The 25061-nt window shown below is 35.2% G+C and overlaps 2 protein-coding genes across 2 annotated transcripts; one reads left to right on the top strand and one right to left on the bottom strand.

Moving 5' to 3' along the window:
- The first annotated feature begins 487 nt into the window (after positions 1–487).
- LOC120631413 (xaa-Pro dipeptidase) lies at positions 488–19253 on the top strand. Its single transcript, XM_039900986.1, has 12 exons — positions 488–1051; positions 2540–2731; positions 5102–5149; positions 6404–6465; positions 6563–6607; positions 9985–10060; positions 10384–10577; positions 11641–11775; positions 12432–12546; positions 16146–16337; positions 17992–18143; positions 18639–19253. Exons 1-12 carry the CDS (start codon positions 878–880, stop codon positions 18685–18687), a joined length of 1434 nt encoding a protein of 477 aa, XP_039756920.1. The 5' UTR covers positions 488–877; the 3' UTR covers positions 18688–19253.
- Positions 19254–21376: 2123 nt separating this feature from the next.
- On the bottom strand, positions 21377–24796 carry LOC120631412 (ankyrin-1-like). The gene is made up of 3 exons (XM_039900985.1): positions 23286–24796; positions 22159–22374; positions 21377–21679 (listed from the first exon to the last, which is right to left on the bottom strand). The coding sequence occupies exons 1-3, from the start codon at positions 24441–24443 to the stop codon at positions 21455–21457; spliced, it is 1599 nt and encodes a 532-aa protein (XP_039756919.1). The 5' UTR covers positions 24444–24796; the 3' UTR covers positions 21377–21454.
- Between the last annotated feature and the right edge of the window lie 265 nt (positions 24797–25061).

Here is a 25061-nt window from a genome sequence, read left to right as displayed (position 1 = left end):
AGACAATGACTGAAGGACAGAATTATGACTCACGCTTAGCGTGACTTCACACATCTTAGATAAACTCAGCAGATCTTAGCAGCAGATAAAAACCTATAACTAAGTCACACTTAGTACCTACTGGTCCTTCATTTGTTAATTTTATAATCTATAGCTTTAGTTTACGATTTATACGCTTCCAATTTCTTCATATTTATATTGTATAGACATTTTCGAGTACCTGTCGATACTTTGTCATGACGTAGTGAAAATGAACATATAATTAAAAGCTCTTTACTTTAACGGGAAAGCATAACATACTTGAAAACTGAGATTGTAGCCCATACTTGGACAAGAAGGAGAATATAAACAATACGTGGACATAATAGATTACAGATTACATATGACATAGGGACTATAATCACTACGTTATCGATGACATCTGGGGCTATATTTTGATATTGACATTTATTTACTGGTCTGTGATATTGACATGTCTAAAGTCTGTTTATCCTGTGTGTTCACTGTTCGTTTACAAACATTGCAATTCATTGAAACTTGAAAGTTTTTTCAATTGATCGAAAATTTTAGATTCACCTGTGACGGGTGCCCTGACGCAAATAGAAACAATTTACAATTGTGATTCACAGAGGTTCACAGTATCAAGTAGTTTGTTTGTGTCCTGTTGCAAGTGACAACATCGAAATACAAATTTATGTTTGCCGTAGTAAATATTGCTATTTGCTACGTATTTGTATGGTAGTTGGTTTCAATAATTAATAAACTCGACTGACTGTTTTATGTCAACGCATGCGATAACGCATATCTACGTTATTTATCGGCTTGATAAGCGAACCACACGCTTCAAAGGCAAAACATCTTCATTGCCAGTTTAGTCATGATGATAGAAGCTTGGTCTATGGGGCCCGGCACTTTAGAAGTGCCTCTGTCGCTGTTTGCTAAGAACAGAGAGCGGCTTGCTGAAAAATTACAAAATGGTCAAGTGGTTGTTTTGCAAGGCGGAGACGATATAAGCCATTACGACACGGATATTCAATATGTTTTCAGACAGGTAAGCAATGTTACTTTATTTAGATAAATTATGAGTGACAAAGCGTATGTCCAAAAGCTGGGCACAGCTCTGTCCCATATGGAAAAGAGATTAACAGCTTAGGGATCTCCATCCAAGCTGCTCCAATACAGGATAAAGTGTTTTATTGATTAATATCACACTAATGCCCGTTTAAGGAGATTCCTAGGCATACATAAACAATTCAACAATAGATATCACCTAAGAGTTGTTAAAATGTTATTTTATTTAAAGACATTTGATTTTGGCAATGCCTAGGTTTATTGAAAATGGGAATAATGCTCTGAATGACTAGATGGTAGGCAATGCTTACACCAGCCATTACTGAGTATTGATTGACCAAAACAGTCAATAAATATATTATCCACTTTCCACTTTTAATGGGCTCTGTACGCTCAGGTTGCCTTTAAAAGATCACTTTTAGTGATAAGACAGCCTTTGCACCCTTGCACTAACTACTATTACTGTTTTCCTTGTATTTACCTATTGTGTTGTGTTGCAATAAAGTATTTCTATTCTATTCTATTCTATTAACTGTTTTGGTCAATCAATACTCAGTAATTAGAACTTAGTTAATTTCACTTAAAAACCCAATGATGTTCTAAGCATGAGTTGTAACATAATTGTTAAGATTTGTTCATGTCTGATGAAAATTATAAAAATATTAAATGTTACATTATTTATAAATTCAAATTCAAATTCAAAATTCAAAATTCATTTATTTCAAGTAGGCCTAATACAAGCACTTTTGAAACGTCAAGTCTGTCCGTGTGTAGTGACTCTACCACTGGTTCGGAAGGCAGATTCTACCGAGAAGAAGCCGGCAAGAAACTCAGCAGTTGCTCTTTTCCAACATCAAAAATTTACATTTTATATTTTAACATTCATTTTTCTATCTTGTGAGAGATGAAAGCGGAGCCGGATGCTTCCAAGCAACCTTGTCATTAAGAAACTCATCAATTGTATAAAAACCTCGCTGTAATAAATGTGTTTTAACACATTCTTTAAACTTATGCATTGGTAGGTCCAAAATTACCTAAAAATGAATTAATATGGTTTGAAGAATATTTCCAAGTATACTGTATTTTTCAGTGATAATTTGGTGAATTAAAAAACATATAATAACTTATACATAGTTAAAAATTGATAATTTGGACATAGTTGAAAAAAGATGATCCAACCCACCTGAAGTAGTTTTGAAGGCCCTAAATATATAAAAATAAAAATAAAAATGTCCCGAACTACTTCAATTTTAGCCGGAGCTTTTTTAAATAAATATGTCCATTTATAATAACTTAACATCATTGTGCTTAGACTGAAATTACAACATGAACTTCTTTTGAGGCACACAAGTTGTACTAATGATCAAAAAGTTTCCAAAAAAAGGTTAAAAAACATGAATATACTAAGATGATGTAAGTTCTGTGAAGAAACAATTTGAGTTTGTTGTGTATGTATTACAAATTTCAGGAAGCATATTTCACTTGGGTCTGTGCTGTGAGAGAGCCAGGATGCTACTTTGCACTTGACGTAAAAACAAAAAAGGCATATCTCTTTGTGCCACGATTACCTGAAGAATATGAGGTGTGGATGGGCAAACTGCTAACTTGTAGCGAATTTAAGAAAATTTATGGGATTGAGGAAGTTCACTATGTTGATGAGGTAAATCTTCACTTTATCATATTTAAAGATGTATAACAGAAGTTCAGTGCCCTTGGGCAGAAAAGAGTACTATAGTAAGCATCGTAATTACTCATGAATGGCCAGTTGCTTGTTACAAGTCACTCTATGTCTTAAGTCCGAACTGCTACCAATGCTGCTTTTTCAATTGCGAGATCACTATTTAAGAACCTTAGAACTGGCTACCAGGAGGATTAAAATATTTTAGCATATTATCTCTTCATATTTTATTGGGTGGTATTGTTCTCAACATATCTTCTGCACTCTGTAATTGTAGTGAAAAAATCAGAGTTAGTTGTAAATGTAACTAAAGAAACTGCTTTGGCAGTTGCAAAATTGTAGTTTGATGTGGTGACCTGGCCACATGTTTTATTGCATGTTGTGTAAGCAAAATGTGATATTAAATTATATTTTCAATCAGGAAGAAATAATCATAATAATTAATATAAATATAATATGACAAAACATCTCTATCTAGCCACAAAGTCAGCATAGCTTGTGTTAAGGGTACTAAGATAACTGATGAATATTAAATACAAGACCTAAACACAAAAATATATGATTTTAGCTTAGAATCTGGTTCAATCCAGTCTAACTGAATTTAACGTATTAGCATAATTAATATAATACTGTGTTTAATTTAAATAATAATTGATAAAAGGTTATTAAACCTGGTTCTATACATAATTTATATGATTTTCTTAGTCTGCATTTTTCATCAGGTGAGATTGCACTATGAAATATAATTCTTAGAAACCCTAATACATAAATATCCTAATTTAATATGTTTATTGTCCTTCATCCAATGTTTATTAAGATCTCGAAAATAATAATAAATTACTTTAGATTTGTATCTTGGGATTTGTCTTATCAATATCATTACAATCTTGTTATCAATTATTCGTTCTTGATTATTGTTTGCTTAGTGTTGTTGCTAAGACATTACAGTTATATGATAGGATACATAGAAGAAGTGTGCATTTCATACATGTAGAAAAGCACTGCCTAAACCAAATTTTTTATATAACTTTTTTAGGCCATTTCATACATCCAGCCTCTATTATCTCTTACTCAAATCTTGGTGAAAAGACATATAATGATCACCATCTAAGGCAATTAGATAGATAGATTGAATAACTTATTGCAACCAAACAAAGTAAAACAACACAATGTAAACAAAGACATAATAATTATGTAGCGTAAAAACAAAATGTTAGGTACATTCATTAATTTATGACGCTCAGGATGTGGTTGCAGTAATATTTTTTTCTGTGGTCGATTGGCCCAGAATGATTAATCATTACTATCACTACTGTTTAAAATATATACAGATTTATGTTGTGCTGATTCTGAACTTGAATTGTCAGGTCTCAAAGTGCTAGTTAGATGTGTCAAATTAGTATACTTTATAGATGTTTGACATATACATATGATATAATAAAAATGTGTCATATGCCAAAAAAAAACGTGTGTGTACTTATGCACACGCATTACAAGTTATAATTCTTTGGCGTAACAAGATAAAAATCTTGTTATAAATTTAAAGTTTCGCCTTATTCTACGTTTGTAGAAAAAACGACACTAACAATAGAAAAAACGTACTTGATAAATTGAAAGTTTCATTATAACGCATTATCTATTTAAATCAAGTTTATTTAAATATCACAAAAAAAATATTTCTACATAATTAAAGAAATAGAGATAATAAACATACTAAATTTGGAATACAGAAAGACTCATTATCGAAAAACCAAGTTTCACTAAACATTAAAATTTGAGATTTTTGTACAATTGAATCACTGGAATGAGCCCGTAGCCTTTGACAATTGAAAGTGTACACTGTCAAACCTTATAGCTAACTTCAGGGTGTCGGTTTTTTGTGACGGTGTGCGCGCGCATCTTAATAACTTAAAAACATATAACACTACATGTAATCAGAGTCAGACTTACTCAGAGTTGGATTATCCCAATGTGAGCAAAGTAGGAATGAGGCGAAAATTTAAAGTACCACAGTGACTGGGCACGGTACATAACTAGAGAACTGAAGGATGCTAGGTCCCAAGGTGCTGACTACTGGTACACTCCCAACTAGATGGACAGACATCAAACAAGTCACTGGAGAACGGCTGAAAGAGACACAAGACCATCTAATCTAGAACCGTTCCTAAATTGATCACATCTTGAAACAAGACACAACCCAGAGTTCACCCATGTAATAATTTATTTCTTTTTGACACAAAAGAGGAGTGCTTAGAAGGAGTTTGACCGCTTTTTATTAATAAATATTAAATTCTTTGTTAATCCAGGTAGTAAAAGCTAGCAATAAATATTTTTGAACGTTTTTTTTTTCAGCTACAAGCAGTTTTAAAATCTCTGAATCCCGATACCCTTCTAACCCTTGTAAGTATCATTTTATATATTTCAAAATATATAATCTAATCTATGTATAGTGTAATTTGTAATGTAATATATAATAAACGACTAAGACACCGAGAGGTATCGTTGCATCGTTCGAGTCCATGTAGGACTAAAGTGTACTCTAAGAGTCTTCCTCGGACTCCCTAAATGGGGCTCAGGGTAACCGTTTAGGGCGATGGCCCTTTTCGGTGGCCGCTCAGCGAGGTCGGTCTGAAGTGTATCGATAATGTAGTTGTATTTATATCAAAATACCCACCAACTCAATGTCATGAACATTGGTTATTAATCAAATATAATTTTAATTGTTTCTTGAATACTATCTATAAACCAATTAATAATTATTAGGGTATTTGTAAAATTCTAATCAATTTAATAAAATATCTGGCAAACATGAATTTGTAGTTATCAAAAGTTTGGTTATTTACCCACTTTATGAAATTACTGTAACAAAAGTAATAGTAGTCCACCAATCCGCACTGGGCCATAACCCCTCCTCATTGTGGGAGGCGACCTTTGCTCTGTAGAGGGCCGGTAATGGGTTGATGTGATAATGATGATGATGATAATAATAGAAGTTGGATCAAAATTCAGATAATAATAACGTTTAAAAAAATCCTATATTTGAACATGAAAAATATATAATCAAATATTTAAAAGACCTATGAAATTTCGTTTATATGGCTTAGCACCTAAACGATCTTTCAATAAATATTATTTATTATAGTTTTTATTTATGTATTTATTTATTTATTCCCATGTTACATTTTTGTCATTACAGGAAAAAGTTATCCTAATGCGACAATGCAACATGTTATGTAAATTTGAATAATATATATAAATATAGTGTATATGATAAAATCCAAATCGCTATATTTGTGAGTTCACTCACATTGAGGGTACGGAGTGCGCGCGTCAGTGGCGCCTCCTTCAGTAGCTTGGTGCGCCCGTTCGCTCCGCCAAACATACCGGTCCGGCGCACGCAGGCTTACCAGGCGTAACACATCAGCATTACATATTTGTCCCCTCAGTACTCTAAAAACATGCGTATAATTTGCAACCTGACCACTGTCATAGGATACTTTGTGGTACAGGAATAAAAACTTGTTACTAACTTATAATAATAATTTTTGGAATACATAAACAATGCATACATAAACAATCTCGCATAAACGGGTTTTACAAATAATTCAAAAAGTTCTAAAGTTGCATAATAACATGACCAATATATAATTTCAGCGTGGTCCAAACACCGACAGTGGCTTAACTGCAAAGGAGGCAGTATTTGAGGGAATCGACGAGTAAGTTCTGTTGTATTTTATTACATTAATAAATTATTACATTGCGTTCTGCAAGATTTTATGATGAAATTTAAATATATAATAATTTCTGTTACAGATTCAAAGTGGACAATGAAATATTATTCCCTGTCATAGCTGAACTGTAAGTTAATGTTGTAATTATTTCCACACTGCGTACAATAGAATTGTTATTTTTAATTAAAAAAAAAGTACTAGCTTCTAAACAAAGTCAAGTCAAAAATATTTATTCAAGTTTAGGCACTTTCCATGCGTACATTACATGAGAATTACACGGTAGTGAGATGATGGCAATAACCATATTCGTAAACTTAAAACTTAAGGTACGAGCGTTCCAAATGCGTCCTGGTCTAAGGAGAAGCCAACAACAAACTTAGCCGGGAGTTGTTTTATTTTGTTATCACCATCTCACATTATCATTTAAAATTATGAAAAGAGCAACCTGGTTAGAGCAATAATTCAAACCCCAAGCTTTTTTAATCGATTAAAAAAATTTAAATCTCTAAATTAATAGGACTACTTACACAGTGGTTTTCTTTCTTCAGATCTAGAACAACATTAATCTAGCCGATCTAGGTGTAGTATCTATGAGCAATATTAAAAAAATAAAATCACTAGAATTTTTTCTGCGTTGAGAAATTCGAATAATTTATACGATGCTTAAAACGCCGCATTTCGTCGTTTATACTCGATATAGGATGCTTTTTAAACGCATAATTATTAATTAAATTTTTTTGTTTGTTATTTTTTTTATAAATGAATACAGTTTAGACATTGGACAGACTAATTGGGTCACTGTTGTAGGACTAACTGTTGTACACAATCTGTGAACTGAACTAAATTGACAGACACTTACATAGTCATAAATACCCTTAATTTGAGACATGGCTAGCTAGTTCTGTTTGTTCATTATTTCCGATTAAAGAAAGTTCTAGGCCTCCGATAAGTATAAAAGCACGTGCCCTCATAACTTCAAGCGAACTTGAAAACTTGTACCTCAGTGGACAACGATTGAACTGCAATTGGAAGGGTGGTAAGGGAACCTTGTACTGAAGAGCTGATAAAATTCTTACAAGAATCATAATTCCAAACCTTACTATAGGCCTCATAAATAGGCTCAGAGTCACTCAGCGGACGCTAGAGAGTGCTATGCTTGGAGTATCTCTTGACGGTCGATTGGCGCAGTGGGCTTACCCTGCTTTCTGAGGCCGTGGGTTCGATTCCCACAAATGGACAATGTTTGTGTGATGAACATGAATGTTTTTCAGTGTCTGGGTGTTTATCTATATATTATAAGTATTTATGTATATTATTCATAAAATTATTCATCAGTTATCTTAGTTACCATAACACAAGCTTCGCTTACTTTAGGACTAGATGGCGATGTGTGTATCGTCGTATATTTATTTATTTATCTCTACGTGATCAAATCAGAAATGAGGAGATCCGTAGAAGAACTAGAGTTACCGACATAGCTCAAAGAGTCGCGAAGCTGAAGTGGCAAAGGCCGTGGCAAATATTTCGGAGAACCGATGTAGGTTAGGGTCCTAGGATGCTGGAATGGCAAACGCAGCGTTGGTCGGCCCCCAACGAAGTGGACACACGTGATCAAACGAGTTGCTGGGAGCTGCTGAAAACAAGCGGCCCAGGGCCGTTGATTTTGGAACTCTTGACAAAAGACCTATGCCCATCAGTAGACTGCAATCGGTTGAAGTGATATTGATTTTAAATCTTCGAACCCTATATAACTCGTAGCAATACTATAATTTGAGGTCGAGTCGGAGTAGATATGGTGTGCAAAGGCCTTCAACGAGCCCCTCAAGGCCTAAATAAGCGGTTATTGAAAAGAGTAGGTACGCAATCAAATCTTGATTTATAATCTTTATCTAACGGTTATACAACTTGATTACTTTTATCAAACGATTGCCTTATCGGGCATCGGAACGCTTACAAAATACACGTCATACCCAAAGTATTTTTATAACGTAAACCTTGTTTTTTTTTTTTAAAATTTTTATTTGCACGTCAAGTTGATCCTTGATTGCAATCTCAGCTGATACACAGAGAAGATGCATTCCGAAATGGTAGCTGACAAACATTTTTTTTTATTCGACTACAAATAAGCCCTTGACTGCAATCTCACCAGGTGCTAAGTGGTGATGCAGTCTAATGTAAATAATAAATAAATATACTACGATAATACACACATCGCCATCTAGCCCCAAAGTAAGCGTAGCTCGTGTTATGGGTACTACGATGACTCATGAATATTTGTATGAATAATATACATAAAATACTTATAATATACAGATAAACACCCAGCACTGAAAAACATTGATGTTCATCACACAAACATTTTCCAGTCGTGGGATCGAACCCACGTCCTTTGACTCAGAAAGCAGGGTTGCTGCAAACTGTGCCAATGGGTCGTCAAAGAAGAGATGGCCGTAAGATGGTAGCGGGCTAAACTGTTAGGGCAGTTATATTAAACCCATACTCCTAATTTATTTCCACACGACATCGTAACGGAACGCTAAATCGCTTAGCGGCACGTCTATTTCGGTAACAAGCCACAGCCGAAGCCTCCCAAAATAACCTGTTAGGGGTATGGCAGTTTTATAGCTCACATACTAGTTTCTAATCGACATCGTACCGGAACGCTAAATAGTTTCGCGGTCATGTTCGATAAGGTGGGAACCACGACTACTACTCTCCAGACCAGAGCATATAAATTTTAGTGTTCCCAAATAACGCCTGCCGGGCAATAATGCAAGTAGGCCTACTTTATGTATATATTTTTTTTATATAAGTATATAGACAAGTGCTTGACTGCATTCACACCTGATGGTAAGTGATGATGCAGCCTAAGATGAAGCGCGCTTGCCTAGAAGATGCCTATTCACTCTTGATTTGAAGGTACCCAAATTATAGGTATCGGGGAAGACGAAAGATGGGAGGGCATTCCAGGCCTTTGCTGTGCGGATCAGAAAGGAAGAAGCAAGCACTTTTGTAACGTCAAGTATCTGTTTGTAATGATTCTACCACCGGTTCGGAAGGCAGATTGTAATAAATTCGAAGAAGTCGTTCGTGAAAATCTGCATAAAATTAAGCTCAAATGTTTCTGTCTACTTCAATAAAAATAATAATAGCACAAAAAAAAGCAAAAAAGGCTTACGCCTCGTCAAAAAACCTCCCCCTGGTTACTCCTGGACAAAAATTGCCAATCAGACTGGCAGCTCTGTATAGCGATGGACAAACCGGTAATCACCAGAGTGGGGATCACAACCCGTTTCCCGGATAAAACTCCTAGTTCCCCCACCGACCACCCCAGCAGTGGCGTGCACAGGGTCTTCGAAGGGTATGCATAAAGCAGGGAGGGAAAATTCCCCTCCAATACGAGTTATATAAAATAATTTGGGTAGGCAGTGCTTTTATGCATGTATGAAGTGCACGCCACTGCACCCAAGCAACCAGTTGTAAATTTTTTTTTTTTCTTTCCAGGCGAGTTGTAAAGACACCTCAGGAAATCGAAGTGATGCGATATGTTTGTAAAGTATCATCAGATGCCCATAAACAGGTAATTTATAGATATATTTCTTTTACAGAAATGTGTATTCCACTACAAATTAGCCCTTGACTGCAATCTTACCTGGTAGTAAGTGATGACGCAGTCTAAGATGGTAGCGGGCTAACCTGTTAAAGAGTATTGGAGTCATACCCCTAATCGGTTTCTATGCGACATCGCAGCGGAATACTTAATCGCAACGGCCAAAGCCTCCCACCAGACAAAAGTAATGCTTTAATTTTTTTTTAATTTAATTCTTTTTTCTTTTTTTCGTATGATCGACCGTTGTAATAGAAGACTTTGGCCCCAGGGCTTATTAACTTTGAATTCTCCAGGTGATGTTGTACGCGCGGCCGGGACTTATGGAGTACCAGTGTGAATCTGTGTTCCTGGACCACTGTTACCGCGTAGGCGGGTGCCGCCACGTGTCCTACACGTGTATATGCGGCTCAGGCAATAACGGCGCAACTCTGCATTACGGCCACGCCGCCGCACCGAACGCGAAAATGATCCACGACGGTGATATGTGGTAATACATTGTTACGCGTTACTGTTTACAGTGCCTTGTGGTGACGGCAGATCATAATAAAAGTAATAAATCTTTTATTGGAGAAAAAAAAACAACATATAAAGTACCTAGTAGTTATATTACTTTGACAAACATTGTCCAGTTGTGGGAATCGAACCCATGGTCTTGGACTCAGAATGCAGGGTCGCTGCAAACTGCGCGACTCGATCGTCTAGATGTTTTTTCATAACTTCCAAAATATGGTTGTTATTTATTAAATGTAGAGTTTGACTGGTATATTAAACACTATGATAATTATAACTACCTATACCTACCTACTACGAAAATACACACATCGCCATCTAGCCCCAAAGTAAGCGTAGCTTGTGTTATGGGTACTTAGATAGCTGAGTAATTAATTTATTTATTTAAACATATTTATTGCGTAGAAAAGGAGATATTAAAAATATACTTAAAAAAATTAAAAGCAAAAGGCGACCTTATCATTAAAAGTGATCTCTGCCAGGTAACCTTTTTATTTATTTAAACATATTTATTGCGTAGTAAAGGAGATATTATAAATATAAATTAAAAAAAAAAATAAAGAAAAATGCGGCCTTATCACTAAAGTGATCTCTGCCAGGTAACCTTAACGATAGTACACAATAAAAAATGACAGACGGGAAATCGCAATTACAATAACCAATACATAAATTTACACACTAAAGTACATACTACTAATAACTAATATAATAAATTATTAAATGAGATAAATAAAATAAGATATATATTCTTTTGATGAATATAATACACATAAATACTTATAATATTATATACTATTACCCAGACAATAAAAAACATCCATGTTCATCACATAAACATTCTCCAGTTGTGGGAATCGAACCCACGGCCTTGGACCCAAAAGACAGGATCGCTGCCCACTGCGCCAATCGGCTATCGGTGTCTAAAGCTTATGGCTAGGACTTAGGGCTAAAGTGCGATCTCCTTTTAGTGCCTTGCTTATTTGAATAAAGAAATATTTGATTTGACTTTGACTTATGGTAATGTATTATTTGTTTTGCAGCCTGTTCGACATGGGAGGAAACTACGCGGGATATGCGGCGGATATCACATGCTCATTTCCCGCCAACGGGAAGTTTACAGACGACCAGAAGTTGATATATGAAGCTGTGTTGGCAGCTAGGGACGCCGTAGTCAGGTGAACTAACATGTCGATTGAAGTAATTCATCGTCATCGTCGTAATTTAAATTCTAAATTCATTTATTTATTTTTCTAATTAATGTTGTTTTAGGCAGGGCACGGGTCTCCTCGCAGAATGGGTTTGCGCGGATTGGTTAGAGTTCTCCAAAACGTTCGAAGTCTTCACACGCCTTTGTGAACGTTTTGGAGAACTCTCAGGCATACCGGTTTACTCACGATGTTTTTCTTTCACCGTTAAAGCAAGTATTTATTTATTTATTTAGGAAGCCAACGTTATATACAATGCCTTATAATTATTATAAACATATAGTAATATTCTGAATTTTACATTGTATACCCCACTTACAGGCTAACTCTGCATGCATCATGAAATATAGACTTTCTTCAATATACAGAACCTAAAACTAAAGAGATAAATTAAAAAAAAAAACAAAAAAAACTATAATAAAAATAAAAACTATTACAACACTATTACTACTGTTACCAGTATTTTAAACTCCCTAAATTAAAAACGCACATAACACTGAAAAGTGACAAGGTGCGTGCCGGGGATCGAACTCGGTCACCCCGAAAAGGATGCCGAAGCTTTTAACCACTAGGCTAACATCGCTTCATTTTGATAGGTAGGTACTAAATCAAAATTATATTTTCAGGGAAGCAAAGCCGGGTGTGTTGTGGAGCGATATGCACTTGACAGCAAACCGCGCAATGTTAGAGCACTTAAAGAAAGGCAATTTGCTCAAAGGCGATGTTGAAATGATGATTAAGGTATTACAAGCAAACTAAGTTTTTAACACGTTGACTGCTGCCTAACATTAACAAATACGGTACACGAGTGCGGCAGGATTACACGCTAGGCGTGTTTTCAGCACTGGTGAAGCGTATTCGAAACAGGCGCTACGAGCATGCGGCCCTACACGCCTGGCGTGTAAACTTATCGCGACAGCTATGCGGCCTTTACGCAACAGGTGTGTTATTACATCACTCGTTTTTTCTCATTTATTTATTGAACAACATGAAAACCCAACACTTGTCGCATTTGAATAGCAATTTGTATTTTTTTGTTGGATAAAATAGAATAAAACTTTAATGTAGTCAACACAGATTTTCTTTTTTTCAAAAATAATCATTTTCTAAAGAGCTTAAATATAGTGGCTTTACATCTGGTAGGTACACTATTTTACTATATTCAAAATCGCGGCAACGTCAACCTGTGTGTAACTTGTGAATGTCATTTACGAATCATGATAAATAAATAAGTAAAAAAACAGTATTAAATACCTACTTACATACGAATGCGGATTGCCGACAAAGAAGCAAATTTTAAAATAATATGCATTTTAAATATAATAATCCTTCCAGTAAATATACAGAACCATTGTTAAATTTACTTTTAAATTCGAAACAATAGTTTATTCTCATTCCTGAGTAGTTTATTGGTACCGCTGGCCGCACCGATAACGTTTATTTAAGACGATAAGAAAAAATAAGGATGCGGATGCATCGTTTTGTAATTCTGTCGGTATAATGGAATGCAAACCGATATTTATAAAATAAATTATTGACGATAACGATACCAATGAAAATAGTGCAGGCGAACTCAGGCGTACAAATATTAAAAAATATACAAATAGACGTCAAACTTATGTTGCGGATACCTTTATTGCAGAAAAACATTGTAGAGTATGCTAAAATATAGGACGACGATCCTATATCGATATCAATATCTATTTCGCGTCCCTATAAAATATTTTAAAACAATGCAATTATCTAGGTGGGTATTATTTAGTGATCGATGGTATTATACTATTGTTGCAAATATTTGGTCGAAAACATGTTTTTTATATGAACTTGTTAGTTATACGTGTGATGGTCGATTCTCTCGATGGCATGGGAATTATTAAGAAAAACACTCATGTATAATGATTAGATAACTCACAAAACAACGAATTTTAAGTAGGTATACTGTCTAATATATAATAAAACGTAATTGCGTTAACGTTTAACTAATATTTAATAAAACGTACTTGCGGTAACGTATAACACACTTGTTGCGTAAAGGCCGCTCTAACAGTATATTTAAACAACACAGCGTTTGTGTTTGCCGCACTCGCAGAACGCCGAAAAAACACGCCCAGCGTGTTCGGCCGCATCCTTGTAGGTACATTTATTTTAACACGCCTAGCGTGTTCGAGCCGCACACGCGTTACGTAGTTATCAAACACAAACGTTGTGTTTTCAGCAGCCAACGTGTTAAGTCCAGTCGGTTGTAAAATGGACCTTATCTATCTCGTATTAAAACACAAATTCGTAAATACAGCCAACAAAAAAAAATTGTATATATATTATTTTGTTGGCTGTATTTGCGACTCTAAAATATATGCTATGTCCACAATTAGTTTACTAAGAGTTTACTTGGGCTCAAGCCAAATTGACTATCTATATATAATCGTTAACGTTTATTAGAACTAAAGAAATGAACGGAAATTTTTCTCATGTGCTGGTTTGACGGCCGATTGGCGCAGTTTGCAACGACCCTGCTTTCCAAGGTCGTGGGTTCTATTCCCACTACCGGAAAATGTTTGTGTGATGAGCATGGATGTTTTTCAGTGTCTGGGTTTTTGTATGCATATTCTAAGTATTTATATATTTTATTCATAACACAAGCTACACTCACTTTGGGGCCAGATGGCGATATGTGTATTGTCGTAGTATATTGTATATATTTATATAATGTTATCTAGGAACTGAGTCTTTTTCTATTGCCATACTCGACGATCTTTCTGGCGCAGTGGTTGACGCTTGTAAAGGGGAAGTCGCGGGTTCGATTCCCGGCGGTGTAATTTTAAAATTTATAATTTTGGAAATTTCTCTGATCTAGCTTCGACTGTGACTAGTTTGAATCGTACCATAGAAAAAAAACATCTGCAACCACTTCCTAAGCGTCGTTAAGTACTAAATATTAAATAGTGAACTTTTATTTTATTCCACTACAAGTCGACCCATGACTGCAAACTCACCTGTTGGAACGTGAAAATGTACTGAGATACATTGAAATAAATAAATATACTACGATAAAACACACATCATCATATACTATACAAATAAATACCCAGACACTGGAAAACATTTATATTCATCACACAAACATTGTCCAGTTATGGTTATCGAACACACGGCCTTGGACTCAGGAAGCAGGGTAGCTTCCCACTGCGCCAATCGGCCGTCAATACTATATATTGTGCATTGCGTCGAATCTTTCGATTTTTAATCTAAAACTACATGCTGATGTCATCAATTTATGTTCATTCGCAATTTTTTTTTTATTTAGTTACCAAAACAGACAATCAACTGCTCACTCTATTAAAAGCTATAGCACTGTTTGGCATGTGTATACAATTTTGCCTTCTCGATGCGAACATAGCAATCAAATCCGCTGGTTACATAAGGCTGTACAAAAAAACCGAAAAATAAAATACCTAAGCAATTAACTATTTCTTAACTTAAGCTTAACAATAGGTATGCTATCGCTCAAGATATCACAAAAGCAATTGGACGCCTCATAAGCGGACCGTGAGGTGATGCTCTACTCTCGACATGTCATAAAACCCAGTCTTTCAAAACTTAAATGATGTTTTTTTTTATAAGTATAACACTTACAGGATAATATGAGTGCACTAACAGCAAGTTAAATAATCAGTCTAGCACATATGATATATATTTTATAAGTAATAATTATTCTTGTTCAATATAGTAAATAATAATAAAACTAATCATTCTTGGACGTCCATGTGTCTGTGTTTACGGATCCCCATGTATGTGTCAGAGAAATTGAACGAAAAAATTATAATAATAATAATAATAAATTCTTTATTGTACACACAAAAACAAAATACAAAGAAACAGATTTACAAAAATAATAAAAAAAAAAAAACAAAAACTAGTTTAGGTGTGCAAAGGCGGTCTTATCGCTAAAGCGATCTCTCCCAGACAACCTTTGGCGATAGTAATTATCTTACCGGAATAATTTTTGTTTATTATATAAAGTAATGCACTGTGCTGATTCCTAGTTAATATTAGCGTTCTAAGTACTGTCGTTTAATTATAATTTATCAAAAACTAAAAAAATACGACTGCGTTGTAAATCTATATATACATTTTTTTTTAGTATATTTTTTTCCCACCATAGAATCCTGGCGCCACTATTTTTTATAAAGATATTGATTTTATTTGTTATTTCATTTAAAAAAACTTGAGTTTTTGTTTTAGGATTTTTTTAAAAATTTGTACGACCGCTATGAGGCGTTTACTTTTGGATTTTCCAAATTTTTTTAAGACTTAACCAAATAAGCTGGTCTTTTCCGTAGAATGGTGTGAACGGTATACTGCAACCGCACGGTCTTGGCCACTTGCTCGGCCTCGACGTGCACGACGTGGGCGGGTACCTGCCACACTGCCCGCCCAGACTAGCGGGACCCCTCGGCAGGCTACGCACGGCGCGTGGTCTACAAGCGGGAATGATACTTACCATCGAACCGGGATGCTATTTTATAAACCGGGTGAGTCCTCAATTTTGTTTGTCGTTTTTTTTTTACCCAAACTTCAGTAATGTATGGGTTAGTTTTCATAATCATCAATTTAACTCTTTGACGTCCACTGCTGGATACAGGTCCTGCAGGAGACATAAATTATATCAGAATAATAAGACGACATAATTAGATATAATTTACGTGTCCACCTGCTAAAGTACGGAAACATGGAATAGAAGGAGTTTACCCCCGTTTATTACTCAGATATTTTTTCCACTTGTGCGCCAATGCTCTGAGAGTTTATAAAGCTGTGGGAGAAGAATTTTTTTTTATCCTTACCCCGGGGAGATAATTGTCTCCAGCCCAAGCTAGCCGTGCCAAGCTATTGTCGTCTGTCCAATTCGTTGAGGACCAACGGTGCGTTTACCGGTGCGGGTGGCCAGCACCTTAGGACACCAACGTCCATCGGTCATCTGAGCTATGTGCCCCGCCCATTCCCACGACGCGTTGACTATTGTCATTGACTCTAGTTTCCCTACGGATCTCTTCATTTCTGATTTGAGACTTCGACTATCGGCTGCTGACCCTTCGTCATAGATGCACACACTATTCGAGTGAAGAGAATCTGGTGAGGCAACTAGGCCGCCCTATTGCCCGCGACGCTTGTGGATGGCAGACTCGTCTTTGCTTGCGCGCTGTAACTATCAATGAGTATTCGCTATATTATACTCATTTTTCGTACGGCAATCCGCTGTCCTGCCTCAGAAAACTGGTCCAACATGTATTTGCAACAATTCTCAATGTTAACTTATGACGACCCTATTGAAGATAAAATAACGAAATCCGCATAGTACCTACGCTATGTGACGCGTATCTAATTAAGATTCAGGAGTCACTTGAAATTAATTTTGCCTGTAATGGTATATCTGTAGGCTGAATCTGATTTCACTCAGCAAAAACTATGGCAATGGTTTACTCAAGAACTATTAGGTTTTCGGTTTCACAGATAATTCTCAGAGATAGTCCATTATGTACCTCTAAGCCCTGTAAAGTATTATTTCCGTTTTAATTTAATTTAAATGAAATAATTACCTACACTCCACGCGACCTACCTACACTACAGACACGCGGGCGACCGCTCGTGTCGACGCGGCAACCCCGACTAAACTACTTCCATACTATATTATAGCTTTGGGGCGTCCTCGGTGCGTGCATCTGTGTGAGTGTGCTGCATCGCACTTCTGCTCGTATTTTCCATACTGCTTTGATGTATTTCTTAAATATAGTTCAACAGGTACATACACGAAGTGGCGTGCACAGGGTTTTTGACCAGGGTATGCATAAAGAAGGAAGATGGCATAAAATTGAAAAATCCTTCCCCTTTATGAGTTATACAAAAATTTTAGGGTATGCAGTGCTTTTGTGCATTTATGAAGTGCACGCCACTGCATACACGTTCTGTGTAAATTTTAAGAATTAATTTTAAACCTATTATCTCTTTTAAGTGAACCGTATGTTCTTTTTGAGAAATAAATATCTTTAAACCGACATACTATGATAATATTTTGGATTTATTGATATTTCAACCCAGTTGCATGGATCGTGGTCACGACGGGACATGCCTATCATTGGCCGGTTTTATAAACGTTTTAATAAACGCCCTCGATCTCTTAAATCGTTCCAGCTATTGGACGGTGCGCTGAACAATCCAGATCAGGCACAGTTCTTCAACTGGGAGAGAGTCGACAAGTTCAGAGGTTTCGGGGGTGTACGCATTGAAGACGACGTACTTATCACAGATAAGGGAGTCGACAATCTAACCTTCGTACCTAGAACGTAAGTAAATAAATAAATAAAAATACTATGATAATACACACATCCCCAAAGTAAGCGTAGCTTGTGTTATGGGTGCTAAAATGACTGATGAATATATTTATGAATAATTTACATAAATACTTATAAAATATAGATAACACCCAGACACAGAAAAACATTCGTCACCAAACATTTTCCAGTTGTGTGGATAGAACCCACTGCCTTGGACTCATAAAGCTGGGTCCCACTGCGCCAATCGACTGAAGAAGTGTCTATATTCTTCTAGGTTTTCGTTATTTCTTCTTTGTATGCCTACTAATATTATAAATGTGAAAGTGTCAATTTGTCAACTGTCAATTTGTCAAATTTTATCAAGAACGGTGCAGCGGTTGTGCCGAACATAGGCACAACCGCTGCACCGTTCTTGATAAAATTTGGCACAGAAATAGACCGTATCCCATACGATTTTTGGGACCCAGACAAAATTATTTAAAAAATAAAAATCGTCTTTTCCAGTGTGGCTGAAATCGAAGACTTCATGGCGAATGGTGCAAACTTCAAGTAATGCTAACCGCAAATTTATTTTATTGTTTGGAAGGCTTATTTTACTGACTGAAGAAATATACGCTCAAGGTGCCGTTGCCACATTTATCTTTAAGTTGACAGTCCTAAAAGTAGTGCTATCTTTTTCTCTTTGGTCGTTGTGGAAAAGGACAGCACTATTTCAAACTCGTCAGTGTAGTTTAGAGTTGTGTACAACATAAACTGCACCATTTTTTCATTCAGATTTTTGAGTTGAGTCATCGTTTTGTGAGTTCGGTTTGTATTCATTCAGTTTTTCAGTTTTATTCATACTGCTATAGAAGTACAAAAATTACTATATTATTAGTTCTTTAAATGGGGACAAAATTTAAGCTGTCATTTGTTAAAACAGCAGTATCCAAAGCATTAAAACTGCATGTAACTGTAACAGTACAAAAATTGATTTGTTTGGTTTATTGTTGATTTTATGAAAGATTTTAAAAAGATACATTATAAGTTAAGTTTCGTTAAAAAATAAACTACCATGTTTATTCAATATTTTCTTATTCTAATATTATCTAATTTATTATTGGCCCTCGCAACTCGTATTGTGTTTTTCTATAAACATAATATATTTTTGATAATAAGGTCTAAAGTTATAAAACTTAAGTATGTCCCTATTTTTATTATTTTATAAGACAAAGCATTGTGTACTATAGTGTATATAAAATTAATTTTAAAAAATATATTTAGTATATACTTGATTACATATTCTTCTGTAAATTAATCTAATAATCATAAATATAAATTTATACGCTCACTTTTTATATGGAAACATGTATTAATAAAAACTAATTTATTATGAAAAACAATGTATTTTATTTAATCATTATAATAGAGTACAAGCAAGTATTTAACTTTTAACAATAAGCATTATTTAGAAAATATTGATTAAAATTTTATTTAAACTTTAATATCACAAACCTTATTCAAATATCTATTCTACAAGGCAATACAAGTGGCTAAGACATAATATATCACAAGATTACTCGCCATAGGAGTCATCACGATCCTGTCATGAGGCACTGATTAAAAGAGAGAGATTCAAATATCACTGTCTTCAAAATCTAATCCATACTGTCCTTTATGACCTTACATAAATCGATAAATATAATCTAATACTGAGCACATATCCATACTGGCTTAGGGGCAGTTTAGACAGGATGCAACAGTGTTTGACAAATTGTATGAACATCGACACAGTCTGTGTCTGCATCTTTGTCTGCGTCTATGGTTATACCATGGTTCCTATATTCAATGGAACCAGTAAATTGCTTGGGTATTTTTCTGTTTTTTATAAACTTTATACTAGTGACCAAAAAGACTTTTTATTAGTGTTTTTACCTACACTTGGAGGAATTATCAATTTTATAAATTTAAAATGCATATAAAAAAATTCGGAACCGACAGTATTTGAACCTGCGATTCTGGCAATCGCGGCCCGAGTGCTTTCACCAATTAAGCTACGGCTCTACTACATTCGATGCGGAAATTAGTATCTATTAGGAAACGTTGCAGTTTAAATCTACGTGCAGTTTTTTTTTATATAGTATTACTTAACGGACCAAGCATTTCTGACGGTAAGTTGAATACTCGCATATAAAAAGGGGAACTCTCCGCAGAGCAAGCCAGGAATACATTCTGAAATTTGCTGCCTTGTGTCCGTCCATCAACCTGAGGCGTAGGTGTTAAGCCTCATAGGGGTGTAATTACTCCAGCTACCACACCCTTCAGACTGGAACACAGCGTTGCAACAATGCTGCTCCGGACGAACTGGCACTAAAAGCTGCTACTACTAGAAATGATAATCTATTTTTATTATTTTAGATGTCTTTTAATGTAAGCCATTTGACGTCTCATCTGCAACGTTTTTTTTAGTGTAAAATAATTATGTTTTAAGAAATTTGAAAAAGCATTCTTAAAATATCTTTAAACACACCTGTTTTTTAATTTTACTTTTTACTCATATTTCGGAACATAATAAAAAGGATTGTTTAAATAATCATAAGACAAATTTAAAAAAAATTGAGTAGGTATAAAATATACAAGTGGGAAAATCGACTCTTGGAAAATATAAAAATAAACCAAGATATTCAAAATACCATTTAGGCTTAATTAGCTATGCTTCCAAATTTGATGTGGTGTGAAAATATGCTTTCTAATACGTCAAATATTCCTACTCGAACTTCCATCCTGTATTCTACACCTAAGGATGTTATCAAAAAGCGGATAAAAGCAATCATCTTTCTAGAAAATAAATAAAATGAAATATAAATTTGTGATATCTAGATATTGTCTGCGAAAGGTACAGAAGTCTTATGAGTATGTTACTATACCATATATATGCTTATATACCATGATTTGACAAGAGAGTGGATTTTAAACATGAATTTTTAATTGCACCTTAACCATCATGCTAAGTCGATTACGTTGGTTATAAGAATAGATCGAAAGGCTAAATAACAAAAAATAATATTGGACACAAGCAGGCGTTACTTTGCGGCATTCCATGAAATATTATGAAAAAAAAGCTTAATTTGTATGGTGTTATTTATAATTTCTTCAATCTTAATACCTACTCAACACTAAACAGATATTCGGCAATGAAAATGGTAAAGTACATTGCCAAAGATCTGTTTGGTAGTTTAATATAAAATTACACCATACACATTCTCTTGATTTTCGCGGAGTACCTATAGCAAAATAAGCTTAATTTTCACAACAAAAAATAATAACCAACGAAACATTGTCTAAACAAAACGTAAATAGTTTTTTAATATCAAAGGTATTTTAATTAGATTGAGAATATCATAGAATTGATTTGTGGATTTCAAACATTTGTTGCTGGAATGTCTTATTGATGACCTTATCCTTTGTCGACACAGATGCTTCAGCGGTAATGCCGTGTATGGTAACGATTCCGCAGTTAGACTAGTGTCATTGATACCTATCATAGACATCAATTGATACTGTACCTAAAAGGTGAAAAAAAATATATAAGTACTCGTTCATGTTGCCCAAGTTATTAATTTGCGTTTACGGGGATTTACCCATCTTAATCCTGTAGAACGGTTTGTTTTCCTAAGATAAATAAATAGCCTTTGTTACTCTCCTTTCTTAAAAATACTTCTAGAGCGTAAAGGAAGAACAAACAAACAAAGACACTCTAGCATTTATTACATTAAGTAACGAAAGGAGGGTTTTGACTGTTGCCTGCATTAATATAATTTTCCCCAGCCTAACAATATTCCATATTCGTTACCCGTGTGGTTTAGATGCGTCAAGACATAATTATGTCTTATTATCTCATCTTATTTCATACATACATGACAAACAAATACTAGACATAATTGACTTCTCATCCAATAAATTTGCCATAGACCTGTAATCATATAGTTAAGCCTCTGATGGCAAGTTAGAAAAAGGCTAGAAAAATTACATTATCTCTACTTACATATTGTGGTATTCTTCCTAAGACCCCATTCACACATGCAAACTTTAATAAATACTCTGGATCGCAGTACAGACTGTGTGGTAACATTACCAACAGTGTTGCAGGATCTGACGTGAGAGATGCCAGTAATGCGTCTGGTATGTACCTATCTTTATTGAAGCATGTCATACTACAATAGTCTACATTACAACCATGTTCTCTAAGGATTTTGAATACCTGCAATCAAAGAGCAACTAGTTATCATATGATGTTTGACAATAGTTATCGTATGAGTTGTTTTATGTAGTTTTTTTTGTTCTTTCCCCATCATTACCTTTTCAATATGCCAGCATGTAGTTGTATACACTATACACAATGAGCAAGCATAGCACTTTGCATGTGTCCATCCTTAATATCAACTATCTAATGGGGACTGATGCCTTACAGTTTAATGCTGAGTTGAGAAGGTGGAAATAAAACAATGTTTAACCTAAGTAACCAGCATTGTAGCATGTGCTTATGATCTAAAACCCTCTCTCCTAAACAGAGAAGGCATGAGCCCAGCAGTGGATGGATAAGCTTATGACAATGCTGTCACAAACAAGTCTGATCCCCACAAGCATAAAACAAAATAAGAATATTGTAATTTTTCTACAAAAACTTATAGTGTTGAATTTAGACTATGTCCCTGGCACAGAAGTTAGCACTGTGGTTTTAAGTAGGAGGTCTTGGGTTCAATCCCTGTTAGCACGGCTAGAATCAATGGAAGAAGACACTTATCTCCCCTGGGAAAGGATAAAAAATTATGTTCTGCCACAGCTTTATCAACACAGAGCACCCACATTCCGGAAGAACATAGAAGAGAAACTAATTAGGATATATTGGTCTAATACAACTGCCATACCCTCTAAAAGGTTAGCCCTTTACTATCTTAGACTAAATCATCACTTACCACCAGATGATATAGCAGTCAAGGGCTAACTTGTCGTTGAATGAATAAAAAGGATCCATCAGTAGCCTTAGTTTTATGTTAATGAATATTGTTACTACCATCACCTCACAAAAATAAAGACTCGTTCATTGGTTCTTGTGGTAGGAATAAAGAATATTAGAATTTGGATTTGGTGAGAGGGTTTATGTTTACTTACATCTTCAAAGCAGAAAGTGTGCATGCAATAATGAATGTATACCAAAGGTGGGCATTCATTCACATCAATTGCATCTACCAATAGTCCTCTCAATAGGAACAGATACAGAAATTCTTTGAACTTCTCAGGAGATTGATTGTATATATATTCACATATGTTCAAATAAGAATTGATTGGTGCATTAGTGAGGTAAGCAGGTCTGAATTCACCAAATTGTTCTAGAGTTATATGAAATTGTTCAAAAAAATCAAAGAATTCTGGCCCTAAATCATGTGTTAACAGGCTTTCCAGTATTTCCATTTTGAAGAAGTGTGGCTTACATGCATATAAAATTATGTTTTGGTCTATTTTGCTGGAACTAGTAACTGATAGGAGAATTTTGAAACTGGAGCTGTGTCCCATGTTTAATGCCATGACTAATGCTAAATCACCATATTTATTCTTTATGTGTGGATCAGCACCATTTTTCAGTAAGAATTTTACAATTTCGTCACTGCACCCCTGCGTTGCTAGTATTAATGGGCTATCACCATTTACAGTCACTTGATTGATATCGTTTATAAATGGATATAAATTCTTTACAGTTTGAAAACATCCCTTGTAGCATGCTAAGTGAAATGGTGTATAGTCCGCCTCGTTCCTTATTTCAGGATTGGCACCTACATGAAGCAGCAAGTTTACTGCTTCATACTGAGTGCTAAGAGCTGCATCGTGTAAAGGTGTGTCTCCATCAAAGTCTTGCACATCATACATTGCACCATATTCAATCAGTAGCTGAATTACTTCAAGCCTACCTTGAGCACTTGACACATGTAGCGGCGTCACATTTTCAGTGCTCCCATAGTTTGCTATGTCAGGCACACTATCTAGTAATGCTTGAACTGTCTGAACTGAGCTCATATATCGACATGCGAGGTACAAAGCCGTGTGACCTTCGTGAGTCTCTGCCATAGGCCTAATATCCTTGTGTTTTAGGATGAGTAAAATGCTCTGATAGCTATCTCTAGCTGCAGCCTCGTGAAGGCAAGTCCATCCTCTGTTATCTACACAATTGGGATTCATTTTTTTGAGTAATTTTTCGACCTTTTTGACATCGTTGTTCCGCGCTGCGAGATTCAGCGGGTTTGATGATAATGGATTGAGAGAACTAAAATCCATAGTTGAATCTTTATTAGAGAGTATAAATTAAAGCAAGAAACCAACGGACGCCAAATTGTAAGTAAATTCGTTCGTTTTATTTAACTGGATACAATTATTCACGTTCACTAGTCTGTACAGTATTCTGTAATACAGACTCCAAAAAGTATATAATACTAAAATTAAAAAACTCAAAACTTATGTAATCGCTGGCTATTATTAATTCTTTGATGAAAAAATAAAATCAAATTTTTCAAATTTCTTGTTTACATTAGAAACTCTGTGATATGTAGGTAACATGTTAGTGTCAATGTCACTAGAACACTAGCAGACAGCAGTCCTTTAACAGTTCAGACCAAAGAAGAGACAAACACTACGTTAGCCACAGATCTTACCTAAGAGCCCTATTCAAAACAGTATCTGCAGGACTCTTTCTTGCAGTTTCACTAGGTCGGATTGTACTTATGCAGAGCTATCTTTCTGCTGACATAGTTCGTAGCACAACACTGACGTCTAATAAAATAATAGAGGTCAGAGTAGCATGATCTCTTCAAGACTAGCACAATTGTTTGTTAGCAGTCATGTGAAATATAATAATATGATGTCATCAACCAAACAACTATATATAAAACTAGCTGT

Source organism: Pararge aegeria, chromosome 18, assembly GCF_905163445.1.
Source record: "Pararge aegeria chromosome 18, ilParAegt1.1, whole genome shotgun sequence".
Lineage (NCBI taxonomy): Eukaryota > Metazoa > Arthropoda > Insecta > Lepidoptera > Nymphalidae > Pararge > Pararge aegeria.
Note: the sequence above shows the minus strand (reverse complement) of the source record. Positions and strands in the feature narration are given on the sequence as shown.

Coding starts and splice junctions, on each gene's coding strand:
- LOC120631413 (XM_039900986.1), top strand. CDS start 878: ATGATGATAGAAGCTTGGTCTATGGGGCCCGGCACTTTAGAAGTGCCT. Junction 6,608..9,984: donor TTCCCTGTCATAGCTGAACT/GTAAGTTAATGT, acceptor TTTTCTTTCCAG/GCGAGTTGTAAAGACACCTC. Junction 10,061..10,383: donor CATCAGATGCCCATAAACAG/GTAATTTATAGA, acceptor TGAATTCTCCAG/GTGATGTTGTACGCGCGGCC.
- LOC120631412 (XM_039900985.1), bottom strand. CDS start 24,443: ATGGATTTTAGTTCTCTCAATCCATTATCATCAAACCCGCTGAATCTC. Junction 22,375..23,285: donor ACACTTTCTGCTTTGAAGAT/GTAAGTAAACAT, acceptor CTTTGATTGCAG/GTATTCAAAATCCTTAGAGA. Junction 21,680..22,158: donor TAGGAAGAATACCACAATAT/GTAAGTAGAGAT, acceptor TTCACCTTTTAG/GTACAGTATCAATTGATGTC.